Source organism: Ailuropoda melanoleuca, chromosome 8 (assembly GCF_002007445.2).
Source record: "Ailuropoda melanoleuca isolate Jingjing chromosome 8, ASM200744v2, whole genome shotgun sequence".
NCBI lineage: Eukaryota > Metazoa > Chordata > Mammalia > Carnivora > Ursidae > Ailuropoda > Ailuropoda melanoleuca.
Window position 1 is genome coordinate 63,071,514 of NC_048225.1, and position 14,757 is coordinate 63,086,270.

Genomic DNA, 14,757 nt, shown 5'->3' on the forward strand with positions numbered 1-14,757 from the left:
GGTTGCCAGGACCAACTTGTATCATGGTCACTGGCCATGAGGGTCGCATGGAGACAGCTTTACACACGCACCCTCGGAGGGGACCGTCCAGCCTCTATAAGCCCTTACCTTAGTGGCCAGCATTTGCTGCTGGGCCTCGATCTGCTGCTGCTGGCGGGACGCCATTTCCTGAAGCTCGGCCAGAGTCAGATCCAACCTGGGGCTGTTCACCTACATGTGAGAACACAGAGAACCCAGCTGCAAGACGAGCACAGACAGAGACCCCTCTCTCAGAGGGCAGAGCACAGACAGAGCCTGTGGGAGCTTCACCTGCGCCCCTCGGGACACAATTAGCCTTTTTTCCTCCATAACATGAAAGAGACCAGTAAGTTTTACATTAATATCCCCACAATGACTTATTAAGTTTAGATGAAGACATATGAATACACAGGCCAGCACTCTTTGAAGTTATAAATGTAAAATTAAACAGTCTCAATGGTCCCTGACTGAAAGGGAACAATTTAGAATTCCCTCATTCTGTACTAAATTTATATTAAAAAATACTGTTGGATCACAAGAAACATGGTATTGGGCAGCTAACCTAAAATATAGGCATCAGAACGACCTTTAAAAATACCACACTAGCATCAGAAAATTCAAGACATACGGAGTTCTCAGGAACAAAAGAGACGTCTACCCTATTCAACATGGCCCAAGGTGTTCAAGCCAGTGCAGCAGAGCAAGAAAAAGACAGGAGCTGCATCCAGCTTGGAAAGGACAGACAACACAGCCAGCCACGAGGAAAGTGGTGTGGAATGCACAGAGGAGCCATCAGAACTAAGACGTTGTCTAGCAAGACTGTAGGATAAATGATCCATATGCAGAAATCCACTGTATTTCTTACACTAACAACCGGAAATTTAAAAAATGTTTAAGTGTCATTTACAGTAGCATAAAAACCACAAAGTACTGAGGAATCAATTTAACAGAAAATGCAGAAGACCCACCCCCTGGAAACCCACAGCCCCATGAGAGAAGAAGGCCTGAATGAACAGCGGTATACTGTGGCGCTCACTCATAGCATGTTCCCCACTCTGCCGGACTGCACGCCTTAGCTCGCTTCAGGGACCGACACAGGTAGTACTGATGTCAAGACAGAGGAGCAGAGACCACAAAGACAGACCCGCGTGCATACAGGGCAACCGACTTCCGACAGAGGAAAAAAGGCACTGCAGTGACAAGAGTCCTTTGAACAAACACAGCTCAGTCAACTGGATATCCATCTACCCATGGACAAAACCGTAATTTTCATGCTGCACCCAAATGTTCCCCCAAAATGGATCACAGCAGTACAAAAACTTCTAAACTGAGCAATTATACTTTACCAAAATTAAGAACAAGTCAGAGACTGGGGGAAATATCTGCAAATCATATACCTAATAAAGGACTTGGGTCCAGAATATGGAAGAATTCTCAAACCCAGTACTAAGAAGGCAAACAAAAATATGAACAGAAGATATGAACAAATACTTCACCAAAAAAGATACACGGATGGCAAATAGGCTCATGGAAAGACACCAACCTCATTGGGCATGAGAGAAATACATACAGCCTAGTAGCCAAAGTTGAAAGCACTGACCATTCCAAATGTTGGCAAGGATGTGGAAAAACTGGAACTCTGATGAGAATGTAAAATAAAACAGTTTGGCAGCTTCTTAAAAAGGGAGCACACACCCGCTGCGTGACCCAGCACCCCACTCCCAGCACTTACTCGAGAAATAAATAATAAGCCCATATGAAGACTTGTACCCAAACAGTCGTTACAGCTTGAGACAGGGTGACCAAAAGCTGGAAACAACCCCAATATGCATCAGGAGAGGAATGGACGAACAAGTTCTACCCAGACAAGGAAAGGCCTCTCAGCAATAAAAATGAACTGACTACTGAGACACACGAGATAGATCAAAATAATGAGGCCGAGCAGATTCAGACAAAAAGACTATATGCTGTGTAATTCCATTTATGTGAGATTCCAGAAAATAAAACTAATTTGTAGTGACAGAAAGTGGGCCCACCAGGGGGTCCCTGAGGATGGGGAGAGAGGCAAGAAAGGAACGGTCACAGAAGGACACAACGAAACTCCAGGGATGATGGACAGTCTCACTACCCTGATTACGGTGATAGTTTCACAGGTGTACATGCACGCGAAAACTTAGCAAACTGTGTCCTCAAACCATGTACAGTTTACGATAGGTCAATTACACTTCCATAACACCCACTGGGGGGGAAGATACACTGTGTCAAGACGCACTCAAATCCAGTTAATGGTTAAGACCAGTTTGGTCATCCTTGTAAGAGCTTTTCATCTGTGTTAAGAGAACTGCAAGATCTCCGAAGAGAAATAAGGAGAATTTGGGGAAAGGCAAGACAGGAACAAATGGCCTGGATTCTCCTGTAAATTTACCCTAGACTGGGGAAAGAGGACATAGCTAATCCCTAACAGTATTAAAAATTCTGAGCTCTGAAAAGAAAACGTCTATAAGGTAAGCCCCCCCAAAGACACTTGCTAAAATTCATATGTAACAGCAAGAGCATTAACATGTAATTTTCCATTTTACTAAAGCAATTATACCAAAAAATAAAATCAGCCCCCCCCAATCCTCCCTTAACCTCATTCACCATTTGTTTTGTTCCGAATTTGCAGTGTATCCAGCATCTAACTGCTCTTAATAGTCAGCCATGCAGAGCTCATTAAAATGAATCCTTTCTATGAAATACATTTAAAACAACCTTTTAAAAAGCAGGCCATTCCGGGGTGCCTAGGTGGCTCAGTCGGTTAAGCGTCTGCCTTCGGCTCAGGTCATGATCCCAGGGTCCTGGGATTGAGTCCTGCATCGGGCTCCCTGCTCAGCAGGAAGCCTGCTCCTTCCTCTGCCTCTGCCTTTCCCCTGCTTGTGCGTACACTCGTGTGCGCGCGCTCTCTCCCCCTTCCCACCTCTCTCAAATAAATCTTAAAAAAAAATTAAAACTAAAAAGCAGCCCTCCTTCATAACCCACCAAGCAACAAAGTAGCAAGGGCCATCCTTCTCATAAATAGCAACAAAGTAGCAATGAGGTAGCAATGAGCGAGAGGGAAATATTAGAAGACACGAAAACCATCACTTACCCCGTTCTCCTTCCTTCGATGCTCACCAGGGACTTTCACACCATTTCTCTTTAAACTTGGATCCTGAGACCGTGGTCCACTCACTAAGCACAAAATTAAAACACAATGTATCAACACTAGAGCTGGCAGATGCTGTAAGTACTGGCTCATCTCTGAGCTCCGTGCGTCTTGCTCCTGGGTATTTTAAGTAGAAAGTGGACGGTAAACAAAATATTTTCTCAGAGCAATGGAGTGAAGGTCTCATAGTTCTGCCTGTTTTGGAAAACCTTACTCGCTGCAGCAGATAGTATCTCAAGCTGACTGCTCCTGGGAAAGCCACATGATCCTGACAGCAGAGGAGGGAAAACCAACAATACAAACGTACTTCTGACGTTGGTTCACGCGCCCCATCCGCCCCCAACCGCTCCTCCTAGGACTCTAGCTACTCGGCAGTGAAACCAAGAACTCCCATTGGAAAAACAAGTGAAAATTAAATCAATCCATCCTTGAGCTCATTAACCCTGCTTGTAACTTACACAGAAAAGAAGTAACTGAAGATAGAACGAGAGGGGTTCTGAATATCTGGTGTACTGAGGGCATTTGATGGTAATCTGTGAATACTACAAAGTATGTCCCTGTTAATGTCAGTAAAAATTTTCTGTTTTTCTTAGCTACTGGAAGGTACTAACTGGAAAACACTGTATATTCTGTTTTTCGGCTAAAAAGAATTTTTCAAGTCAAAATATGGGTCTCTCAGTACCATGTGCTGCATCATAAAAGGAAAATAGTCTTAATTTAAACTGATATGTTGTTAGAAATTAACAATATCAAAACATTTTTTAAACAGATGAAATTAAACTTACACCTGTACTTCCCAGAGATTAGGAAACGCATTATTTCCCAAGAAGTTTTAGATTAAAATTTCTTCTGAATTAAATGTCTAGTCTACCTACTTAAGTAGCAGATTCCCATGACAATGAATAAAGGTCTGTCCTCGGAGCCAGGTATGACACGTACACCTAACTCCAACGCATTAGCTTTATTTTTAAAATACTGTTCAATTCTCTGACATCCCAGCTCGGGTAATCCGTCACAATATTTCTGCAAGAAAAAAAATCTGCCATTTAAGAATAACTGCTTTCTTTACTGCCTCAGAGAGAGAGCACTCAAGCAGCTGGCCATAATCAGGGTCCTCAGAGCTTGAGAAACAGCTCACGTTTGTGCTCAGTGCAGGTCCCGGTTAACCTGGAACCGGTGCGTGGCAGCCCCACCCTCACCCACCGCCCGGACGTCTGCACAGAAAGGCTCCCACCTCGCTGGACTGGCGGACGCTGCTGTGTCCCCATTCAAACACTGTGGCGCTGGTATTTGGGACGCTGTGAACACAGCTGCATCTTCAGACTATGTTTCTCACCTTACAGACACACTGAGACAGACCTGCTGAGGCTCTTGAATAATTTAGCCACTACATATATAAGATACGTGAACTGCTCAGTGAACGGGTACAAGTCTGCTTCTTCCAAGAAGATGTGTGCAGTAATGTCGACAAAGGACAAAATAAAACTGATGTAGATGCCCGTTTAAAACCACAAAGGCAGAAGCTTAGGGAAAAAGTAAGTGCTGATGTAAAGTCAAATCAGCACCAGTGATGCCGAAAAGCGCGTGCCCTCGGACAGAGTGCGAGCACCTCTCACCTGCAGAGTGCAGGAGTCCCCACACGCCACATTTAATCATTTCTAATTGCCGGGCACCATATGGACATGTGTATTAAAGCAGTAAAAATGAGATGTTATAATATATAATTAACATGTTATCTACATTCCTGCCCCTAAGAATAACGTGCTGAGGTCACAAATCCTGAACTTCCCATTTCAAAAGTTCTCCCATTTTTAGAAATACCTAATAATCCTGCTCCAAGAGTGGCTTCCCCGAAGATCTGACTGGAAACGAGGCCGCCAGCGTCCCTGGCTTGGCTGTACCCTCAGGCTCCAGCTGTTTTCAGCCCAAGTTCCTCCACCGGCAGGGCACCTATCACCTTCTCCCTCCTTACCTCGTCTACACACTCCGGTGAGAACCTCAGTCCCCACAGGTGTGAGCACCTGACTCCTGCGTCCTCTGTCCCACGTGACTTCCATCCAAAGCCAACCTCTCAGCCTTTAATTCCGGCTCATCTCATGGCCCATATGGGGCCCTCATCACCTCGAAGTGCTCTCCCTCCGGAATCTTAAATTCAGATGTTCTCTTTTTTGACCCTAACTTCCTCTCACTACACCTGTTCATGAGCCCAAGCCTGCAGTCTCTTCCCCTGCCCGTCTCCCCACAGCCCCCTCCTCCACCCCTTCCCACCAGCTGACGCCGTCCTGCCCATGGCCTCCTCTCCCCATCCACTATCTGAATTGGGCTGGCAAAACCCCAAGCCTGGGTCAATCCAACCATCTTCTTACAACCGCCCAGGCTGCCGAGCACAGCTGAAGGAATGCCCCCTGGTCTCGGGGTCTGTGGTCTCACCCGGCCCCCAGCAGCCTGCCCCCCGCCCCGACAGATGCTCACCTGTTCCCTACAACAGCTCACACCAGCCTCGACATCTTCCCACCCCAGAGAAAACCACCAGACGAGAAGCCCCTCCACCTGATCCCACAAAGCACGCGTGCCTGCCGCCATCCTGTCGCTCTCTCCCTCTCTGCTCACAGCGGACGACGGCTCCCCCTGTGCCCAGGACCATGTCTCCCGGGCTGAGGGCGCGCCTTCTCAGGAGCACATCCCTGCTCCCGTATTTCAGCTCCCGCTCTAGGGGCTCCTTTCCGCCTGCTCCTCCCCTCTTCAAACAAAACAAATTAAAGGAAACCGTACCCTTTTCTCCCCGGCAGTCAGGTCTCAGAAGCGGCTCTATCCTCACGCTTCCGCACCCCTTCCTGTCCCGCACCCCTCACGTTACCTGGCTCCTGATTCCCCCAGCTCCTCCAGTGTGTGGAGTCAAAGTCCACAGCTTTGCCTGGATTCACGTAATGCGACCCACCTGTGTCCCTGCCGGGGGGCCGTTCGTGACGAAGGAAGAAACGAACTTCATTCCTCTGACTTCCAAACCTCTGCAGCACATCAAACATCCGCTCGTTATCAGCAACTGGACGTTCTAAAGGAAACAAACAGAAATCGCATGATTTGCAGGTATAAGAAAAAGGATTTACTATCTATCCTTCATGCAAATTATGCCTGTAAGAAACAGCACCTCAGATGCTTTCTTCTCATTGAAAGAGCCCTTAGAAATAAAGCACTGCAGATTTTCCACACACAGTCGGCGTTGACCCAGTAGGCACTGGAAAGGGGAATGGGTCCGGGCCGGCTGCCATGGGCATGGGAGTCTAACTCAGTGCTCCTGACTGGCCACAGGCTCACCGCTGAACTTGGAGGGCGTTTTCAGAAGTCTCTGTAAACTACTGGCCTCTGAGGTCCCTTCTAACTTGAACGTTCTAGAGTTCTCTGAATGTAAATGAGAAATTAGGGGCACCTGGGTGGCACAGCGGTTAAGCGTCTGCCTTCGGCTCAGGGCGTGATCCTGGCGTTATGGGATAGAGGCCCCACATCAGGCTCCTCCGCTATGAGCCTGCTTCTTCCTCTCCCACTACCCCTGCTTGTGTTCCCTCTCTCGCTGGCTGTCTCTATCTCTGTTGAATAAATAAATAAAATCTTTAAAAAAAATGAGAAATTAAAAATAACTTTCTAAATAAGTAGCTTAGGGCTGCCTGGGTGGCTCAGTTGTTTGAGCGAACAAGACTCTTGATTTTGGCTCAGGTCATGAGGTCAGGGTCGTGAGTTCAAGCCCCATGTGGGGCTCACTCAGCGCACAGTCAGCTTGGGATTCTCTCTCCCAATTTTGCCCCTCTCCCTGCTCAGTGTGCTCTCTAAATAAAATCTTTAAAGGCTAGTCCTACTCCCTATTAGGCTATTTTTAAACTATAATTCTATAAACTATGTTTAAAAAAAAAATGAGACAACCCACTTCCAAACAAAAGGCTATTTACCGCACTGAAAATACAGCTGGCCCTTAAATAACATGGATGTGACGCACCCAGGTCCACCTATATGGGAATTTTTTTTTATATAGTCCAGTCCTGAAATGTATTTTCTTTTCCTTACAATTTTCTTTTCTTTTCTTTTTAAGATTTATTTATTAGAGGGGTGCCTGGGTGGCACAGCGGTTAAGCGTCTGCCTTCGGCTCAGGGCGTGATCCCAGCGTTATGGGATCGAGCCCCACATCAGGCTCCTCTGCTGGAAGCCTGCTTCTTCCTCTCCCACTCCCCCTGCTTGTGTTCCCTCTCTCGCTGGCTGTCTCTGTCTCTGTCAAATAAATAAATAAAATCTTTAAAAAAAAAAAAAGATTTATTTATTAGAGAGAGAGCGCATGTCGGCGGGGGGTGGGGGGAGCAGAGAGAGAGGGGAGAGAATCTCAAGCAGACTCCTTACTGAGTATGGAGCCCAAGATGGGGCTCGATCTCACAACCCTGAGATCATGACCTGAGCCAAAACCAAGAGTCCGATGCCTGACTGACTGAGCCACCCAGGTGCCCCACGATTTTCTTCATAACACTTTGTTCTCCCTAGCAAACTCGATTGAAGAACGCATCATATAATAACACACAACACATGTGTTCATGGACTGCTGACGTGGCGAGGAAAGCTTCCAGGCAACACTAATCTGTAAGGAGTGAAGTCTGGGGGGAGTTAAAGTCCCCTGTGGATTTTCGACTGCACGAGAGAGTCGGTGCCCTGAACCCCCACATTGTCCAAGGGTCAACAGTGTATCTATTCGGCCCCTCTTCCAGTGAGATTGCCGGCTGTCAAACTTCTCTAGAGACAAAAAGGAGGACACAGAATACTCTGAGATAGGAACTTCAGGAGAAATCATGCATCTTAAGCTCCCCTCAAAACAGCTTCCAACCTCAAGGATCTGGATATAAAAACCAAACCTACTGTTCGAGGATGCAACTGCTTAAAATCAGAGATCCTCCAGCGCTGTCTGTGTTAAGTTTTAACAGAAGAACGCTGGAAGAGCCTAAGAAATCGCCAGGCACCTGCCAGCAATCAGAGCCACTGGGCCAGCATCTGAGGTCACCAACAGGGCAGGGAGCAGCTGGCTTTGTGGACTTGCGCTCAGTCCACTCAGCCACAACAAAGTACTGTTCTGCTTGCAGTCCCGGAGGTGACAGAGGGACTCCTCGTCGTCCCCAAAGCAGAGAAATTCCGACTAAGACCTCCCCAGAAGGAAACACTCCTTGCAGGCAGACACCCCCCGACAGAACTTCTTAGACCTTCCACCGCCTGACCACACATACACACGCCTGTGCACAGGCACACACGCTCCTTCGAAAACTGAAGGGAACCCCTCACGTTCGGGGAACACGGAGGAGGCAGAGCCAGGCTCCGGCTGTCCACGCAGACACACGCCTCGCAGGTCCTGCACGTGCCCTATAAACCCCGCCTGTAGCCATCCCTGCCGTGGGTTCCGTGCAAGGCTTGCGGAGAGTTTCGGTTATGAAGCTAGTAAAGGACAGAGACAGGATTCTGAGCCCCAGGACCCTGCTCCTGATCACAGCTTCATACAAACAACCCTCAAATGAATTATGAATTCACGACAACCAACCAAAGTCCCAACAGGACTTTCCACAGAACCTTTCAAGGTCATTCTAAAATTTATCTGAAAAAGAAAAAAATGGAAGAATAGCTCACATATTTTTCGAAAAAGCAGAACAATGGAATAAAAGCACTTGCCTTACAGACACTTAACATATTATCAAACTACAGCGATCAGAACCGTTTGGTTCGCTCATAAACAAGAAGACAAAAGTAACGGACTAAAGCTCACAGAAACCTAACTCTGTACGAGTTCTGACGCGGCATGCAGGGACGATTCTCATCAGAAAGAAGAAACCACCGTTCAGTAAGGCACTTCAGACAATCCACTACCCGTTCGGGAAACAAGTAATTCGCTCCCTAACTCACACAAGTTACAAAAATTAATGGAGGAGGGAAGGAAAATTCTTTCACGCTTACAGCATTACGTAACAGGAGAGTAGGTTTACTGCCTTGCAGTAGGCAAAGGATCCTTTTAAATCACAGCAACAGGCCTGAGATGCAGAATAATTTCTGTTTCTGAACGCCTACAAATCAAGAGGCAAACGCCAAGGGAAACATGAACAAAGACTATGGAGAAACAATATTTTAAAAATGGAAACCTAGGGGCGCCTGGCTGGCTCAGTCAGAGGAGCATGAGACGTGAGCTCAGGCCTGAGCTCAGGCCGGGAGTTTCAGGCCCACTTTGGGTGTGGAGCTTACTTAAAATGTAAAAAAACAAAAACTACTTTACATACAAATGGAAACCCAAATGGCCAATAAACAAATGAAAAAAATGGGCAAGCTTGGCTATCAGCTTAGCAAAAATTAAGACATTATCCTATTGTTGATGGAAGATTCTTTCAGAAATAACTGGTGGGATCTTCCTCTCCCACTCCCCCTGCTTGCGTTCCCTCTCTCGCTGGCTGTCTCTCTCTCTCTCTGTCAAATAAATAAATAAAATCTTTAAAAAAAAAAAAAAAGAAAGAAAGAAAAAAAGGGGCGCCTGGGTGGCTCAGTCGTTAAGCATCTGCCTTCGGCTCAGGGCGTGATCCAGGAGTTCTGGGATCGAGCCCCGCATCAGGCTCCTCTGCTAGGAGCCTGCTTCTTCCTCTCCCACTCCCCCTGCTTGTGCTCCCTCTCTCGCTGGCTGTCTCTCTCTCTCTAATAAATAAATTCTTTAAAAAAAAAAAAAAAGAAAAGAAATAACTGGTGGGGGTGTGACAGCCTTTGCAGAAGGCAATCTGGCACCACACATTAAATGTTAAAGTGTGTGAACCTTTAAGTAAGCAAATGTACCTCGTGGTGTCTACTCCAGAAAAACTGGGGTTTTTCTGGCTTTCCACCGAGCCAGAAAAACAGTTGCGCAGATCAAGAGGCTCCTAAAAGGAATTTCGCTGCAGTATTTATAAAAGCAAGAGTAGAGGGGCAGTCAGTTCAGCGTCCGACTCCTGGTTTCGGCTCAGGTCATGATCTCAGGGTTGTGAGACTAAGTCGCACGTCAGGCCCTGCGCTAAGTGGGGAGTCTGCTTAAGACTCTCTCTCCCTCTGCCCCTCCCTCTGCCTGCACGCACACTCTCTCAAAAAAATTAAAATTAAAAATAATGATGTAGATTTACACATACTGATCTGAAAAACACCTCGAAGCTGGACTGTAAGGTGAAACAGTAAACTGTGGGAGGTTGATATATGTGATGCTATTTACAAAAAGAAAACACAGAGAAAGACACAACACACAAAATTATTCCTATAGTTACTACAAATGTAAACACAGAAGAGTCTGGAAAGTTCTCTGCGACGCTGAGCAGTTACACTGAGCGATCAGGGGACAGGCATGGGGAGAGATTCCCAGTCTGTCCACACTATTTCCTCTTTTACAAAAAAAGAACACATTCAAGATGCAGTCCTTTTTTTTTTTTTTTTTTAAACTGAAGTGAGAAGAAAGAAAATCTTCTCAACATCACCACATAGTAAAGGTCCCTGGCCTCAAGTGAGCAAGACCCTGAGAGGAAAAGGAGCAGGGGGAATCCAGAGTTCCCAAGAGACGGTGAGCCTCTGCCGAGAGAAAGACGCTTCTTCCTGGCTCTCGAAGGGTGCTTTCAATCATCTCCGGAAAGCGTAAAGCAAGGTGATCTACTGAATGCAAGGAGGCAGCCAGAAGCAGCCAGCAGTGCATAATCATTCAGGAAGTACTTATGGAGCACCCCGAGACGCCAGGCCCTCTCCCCAATTGGGCACACCAATGCATGACATACGCACGCTTCTCCTCTCAGCGAGTTTATGTTCTAGTGCATGTGTTTGGGCCACAGGGATTCAAGAAGCAATAAACCAACAAACACACAAAACCCAGAGGATTAAATCAGGGTGGCTTCATGGCCAAGGCAGCAGGATGCTCTAGCAGAGTCTCTCTTGGAGGACGGAACATTCTGGCTAAAGTCCAGGCGGCAACACCTGGGGAGCAACACGGGCAGTGGGAAGAGCTGGCACCAACGGCTCCAAGGCAGGAAGGAGCTTAGTTTACTCGGGAACAGAAGGGAAGCTGCAGGACAAGGAGAATGTGCCTGACGACAACACAGACTTCACAACCCAAGATCAGAAATCTGGATTTTATTCTCAGGAGACGAGAAAGCCGCGGAGGAGTGGAAAGTCAGACCATCACATTTTCATTTGAAAAGGATCATTTGGGTTCTTTACATGAATGGTCTAATCTAGCTCCTTTGTAAAGGGAAAAGAAGTAAGCGATTCAGGGAGCGAGCACAAGACCTTCCAGGACACCCAACTGTAAGAAAGTCAGCCAAAGATGACCAAGAGGTCCCGACCTGGTAGGGAGGGAGCTTGGCTGCAGGTGTTATGAACGGTGTGGACACAATTAACCCAGTGTGTAACCCATGCTGGGACGCTGGCATCCCCAGAGGAAAAGAAGCAGTGGGAGGTCACCGAGGCTGTCCAGGAACAAGGCAGAAATTACAGAAAATTACTCACACATCTACAAACTCCTAAGGGGCCAAAAAAAGACCAGGCTGTCCCATTTTAGAGCTCCAAAGAACTAGAGTGAGGGATTGAGTTCAAAGCCTAAAATAATGCCTATGATTTCACCACTGCCTTTTGCCACCATGGTAACTCAAGACTGAACAGCTTTCCCTAAAAACCTACAAAAACTTGGAGAGGGCAAAGCAATCAGGACGCCTCATGTTTCTAATTCAGTCAAGTCGAAGCACACAGGAAACACTTGTGAGCATGTTCCGGGTACGGCCCAGAAGCTTGCCCTGCTGGGCCACCTGCCCGTCCTTGACCTTTTATACTGCAGTGTCTTCGCCGTACTGCAGAGGACAAGAATGGAAAGGGTCCCTACGAGAGAGAACGTCTTGCCCTGATTCACGTGCCAGGCCATGGTTTCTCCGTGGACAACACTCATGCCGCCCACAGCCACGTCTCAACAGCAACACAACCCAGGTCTCGTACCGGAGCCACACCACACTTCAGCCAGATGGCACTCGCTCTCGCCGGGCTCTTTGCACAGATCCACCACATCTCTGCACATCGTCTCGGGGGTCACTGGGACCTCGGTGAAGTGCTGCTCGTTGTCACTGAGGTACACGGTGAGAAACATCTGCCAACAGACAGAGAGAGAGAGAGACAGCAGCTGTCAGTGTCCACATCATAGATTTCACTTTTTAGTCACCTGGGATTCCTTTCCCAGAGCCCCAGTAGAGAGCGGTGCGGCAGTCTGGCCCTCCGTGAGCGGTGCCTGCAGAGCCCCTGGAGTCCTTGGGGTTCGGGCAAACCAGTTCACACAAATGGCCAAACTGAGTCTTGCTCTGACACTGTATTTGCTATTTGTCCGCCAAATACTTACATAGCTCCTCGTAGGTGCCAGACCCACCCTAGAAACAGAGCTTTCCACCGAGCTTGTGAGGGAGCTCCTGGGATATCTGCGTGCACCCGTGTGTCTACACAGCCTTTTCGGTGGGAGACCTAAGAATGTGCTGCTCTGAGGCTGGGGTGGGAAACAGGAGACACAACTTGGAGGGAAATCTAATATTTACACCATGCACATAGACCACCTATGCAAAAAAAAAATCGGACTTTTCAGGCTAAAATGTTTTAATCAAATCAAATACCTACAACATTACAGCCTAAGTCTTCGTCAACAAAGTATAAGCAAGGCGGACAGGCTGTTATGCTACAGCTTATCCAGCCAGCAGATCTCAACCTCCAAATCACGAGCCCCCTTTCTCCTAGTAAAAACAGACGTCGTCTCTCAAAAACACTGAGAGTAAAGAAAGCAAACTTTCACACCGATTATATTATCCCCCCAAAATGTGAATTCCCAGCGCTGAAGAAACTGACACAGCAAATAAAGTGCTAACAGCAATGCAGGTAGGGAAGCCCCTCCGTTCTCGCAGCTCAGGGAGCGCCGTCTCCACGTGGGCCCACGTGTATCAGGATAAAACACTCACCGACTGTTAGAAATCCCCCCCCGGGAGCATTAATCCTGCAAGAGTAATTCTCATGAATGGAGAACGCTGAGGCCTTGGCAGGTCCACTCTGGACCAGCACACGTTCTGTAACAATGATTAACGGGCTGCCGACACGGAAAAGTTGGGGTTTTAAGGCCATAAAAGAGCAGGATGAGCAGGACCGGCACTGCACTCAGGACGACACGGGCCTGCCCACAGCCAGGCGCCTCGCCCTCCAGCTCAGACTCCATCACGCACCCCAGAAAGCTGCACTAGGCTCTTCTCCGCAAAAAGGCAGCGCCTCATTACGGACAGTGATGGACACCAGCTAAGCAGTCAGGCCAGATGCCGCAGGGATGCGGTCAAGTGAGAGGAGGAGCCGTGCACGGGCGAATACTCCCCTCCCTCTCCTGGTGGGCAGGCTCAGCACCAGGCACCTTGCAGCTCCTCCTTCACCCCCGACCCTGTTTTCCTAAGGTCACCGAGTCCTCCCTTCGTACAGCCAAAGCTCTCAACTCACAGGAGCACGTCCAACGTAGAGAATCACCGGGAACACGAGAACACACAGTAGGGAACCCAGAAAAATTAACACAGTGGATACTGGGGAAACAGTAAATAAAAAAGGAAAAAAACCGTACAGCTTCCCAGGATGAGCTGAGACGCTTTCAAGCTAATTCTATACTGTCCTTCCCCTCCCAACAAACTGTATTAATAAAGACATATCGTTCCAGGCCTCGGCCAGACAGGAAGGCAGCACTTCAAAACCACACAAAAATCACAAAGCCCTGACAAAAATCACTTGGAAAAAATAACAAAGATTCACTAAGCTCACAGACTTCCACCCTGCCACGGCTCTGGCAAGTAGGGCACACATCAGGACGGAGCTAAACAATTTACACTCTCGTATTCCGCAGCGGCTCTCTGTGCTCCCCACCCACACCCACACTGTCTGTGGAAATGCAGGGACACTGAGACCACAGCCTGCAGACAAAGGGCGGCTGCAGGGTCCCAGCCCCACTCCCCGCCCATGCCCCCCCCCCCAGAGAGCTTTGGCACAGGCAGCTCAGAAACTCGCATCAACCCCAGACAAGCAGAGCCAGCATTACTCTCTCTTTACAAATGAACAAGACTCACAGAAGCGATCGACTTGGCTACTAAAATGACATGGTCAATTCTGCTCTTCTGACCCATTCCCTACTCTTCAGGCTGTTCCTTACAGCAGGACAATATTAGGAAATGTGCTAAATAACCACGATAACCCAACTCTAATAGAGATCTAGTCTCTTACTTTCTGGAAAGCAACAGCTTCGTTTACTTAGAAGTACAATTATAAATAAGAATGATGAGAGATGTGTTGTGTTTAAGATTACCGTTCCCCCAAAACGCACAGCATTGCATGAATGGCAGGTGCACGAGCTGACCCCATTTCTACCTTCCGCGTGTGAGGATGCGCTCAGTGCTGACTGATGGTGGGGACCGTCCTCATGTGCTTGGGCAGGCGGGTGGTGTGGCATTGCTCCGGACTCCGGGGCAGGAGGTCTGGGCTCTGCCCCAGATCTGTTAAT

General features: G+C 47.9%; 1 protein-coding gene across 2 annotated transcripts in view; it reads right to left on the reverse strand.

The window, feature by feature from the left end:
- Positions 1–12,368, reverse strand: part of TP53BP2 (tumor protein p53 binding protein 2) — a 37,430-nt gene extending 25,062 nt beyond the window's left edge. The window contains exons 1-4 of one of the 2 annotated variants that reach the window (XM_034666590.1): positions 12,195–12,368; positions 6,141–6,254; positions 3,146–3,228; positions 109–210 (exon numbers count right to left, since the gene is read on the reverse strand). In XM_034666590.1, coding sequence (XP_034522481.1) covers positions 109–210; positions 3,146–3,228; positions 6,141–6,254; positions 12,195–12,342 — 447 coding nt within the window. In that variant the 5' untranslated portion in view covers positions 12,343–12,368. The remainder of the gene's footprint in view (positions 1–108; positions 211–3,145; positions 3,229–6,140; positions 6,255–12,194) is intronic. The other variant, XM_034666589.1, reaches the window with a different exon arrangement.
- Between the last annotated feature and the right edge of the window lie 2,389 nt (positions 12,369–14,757).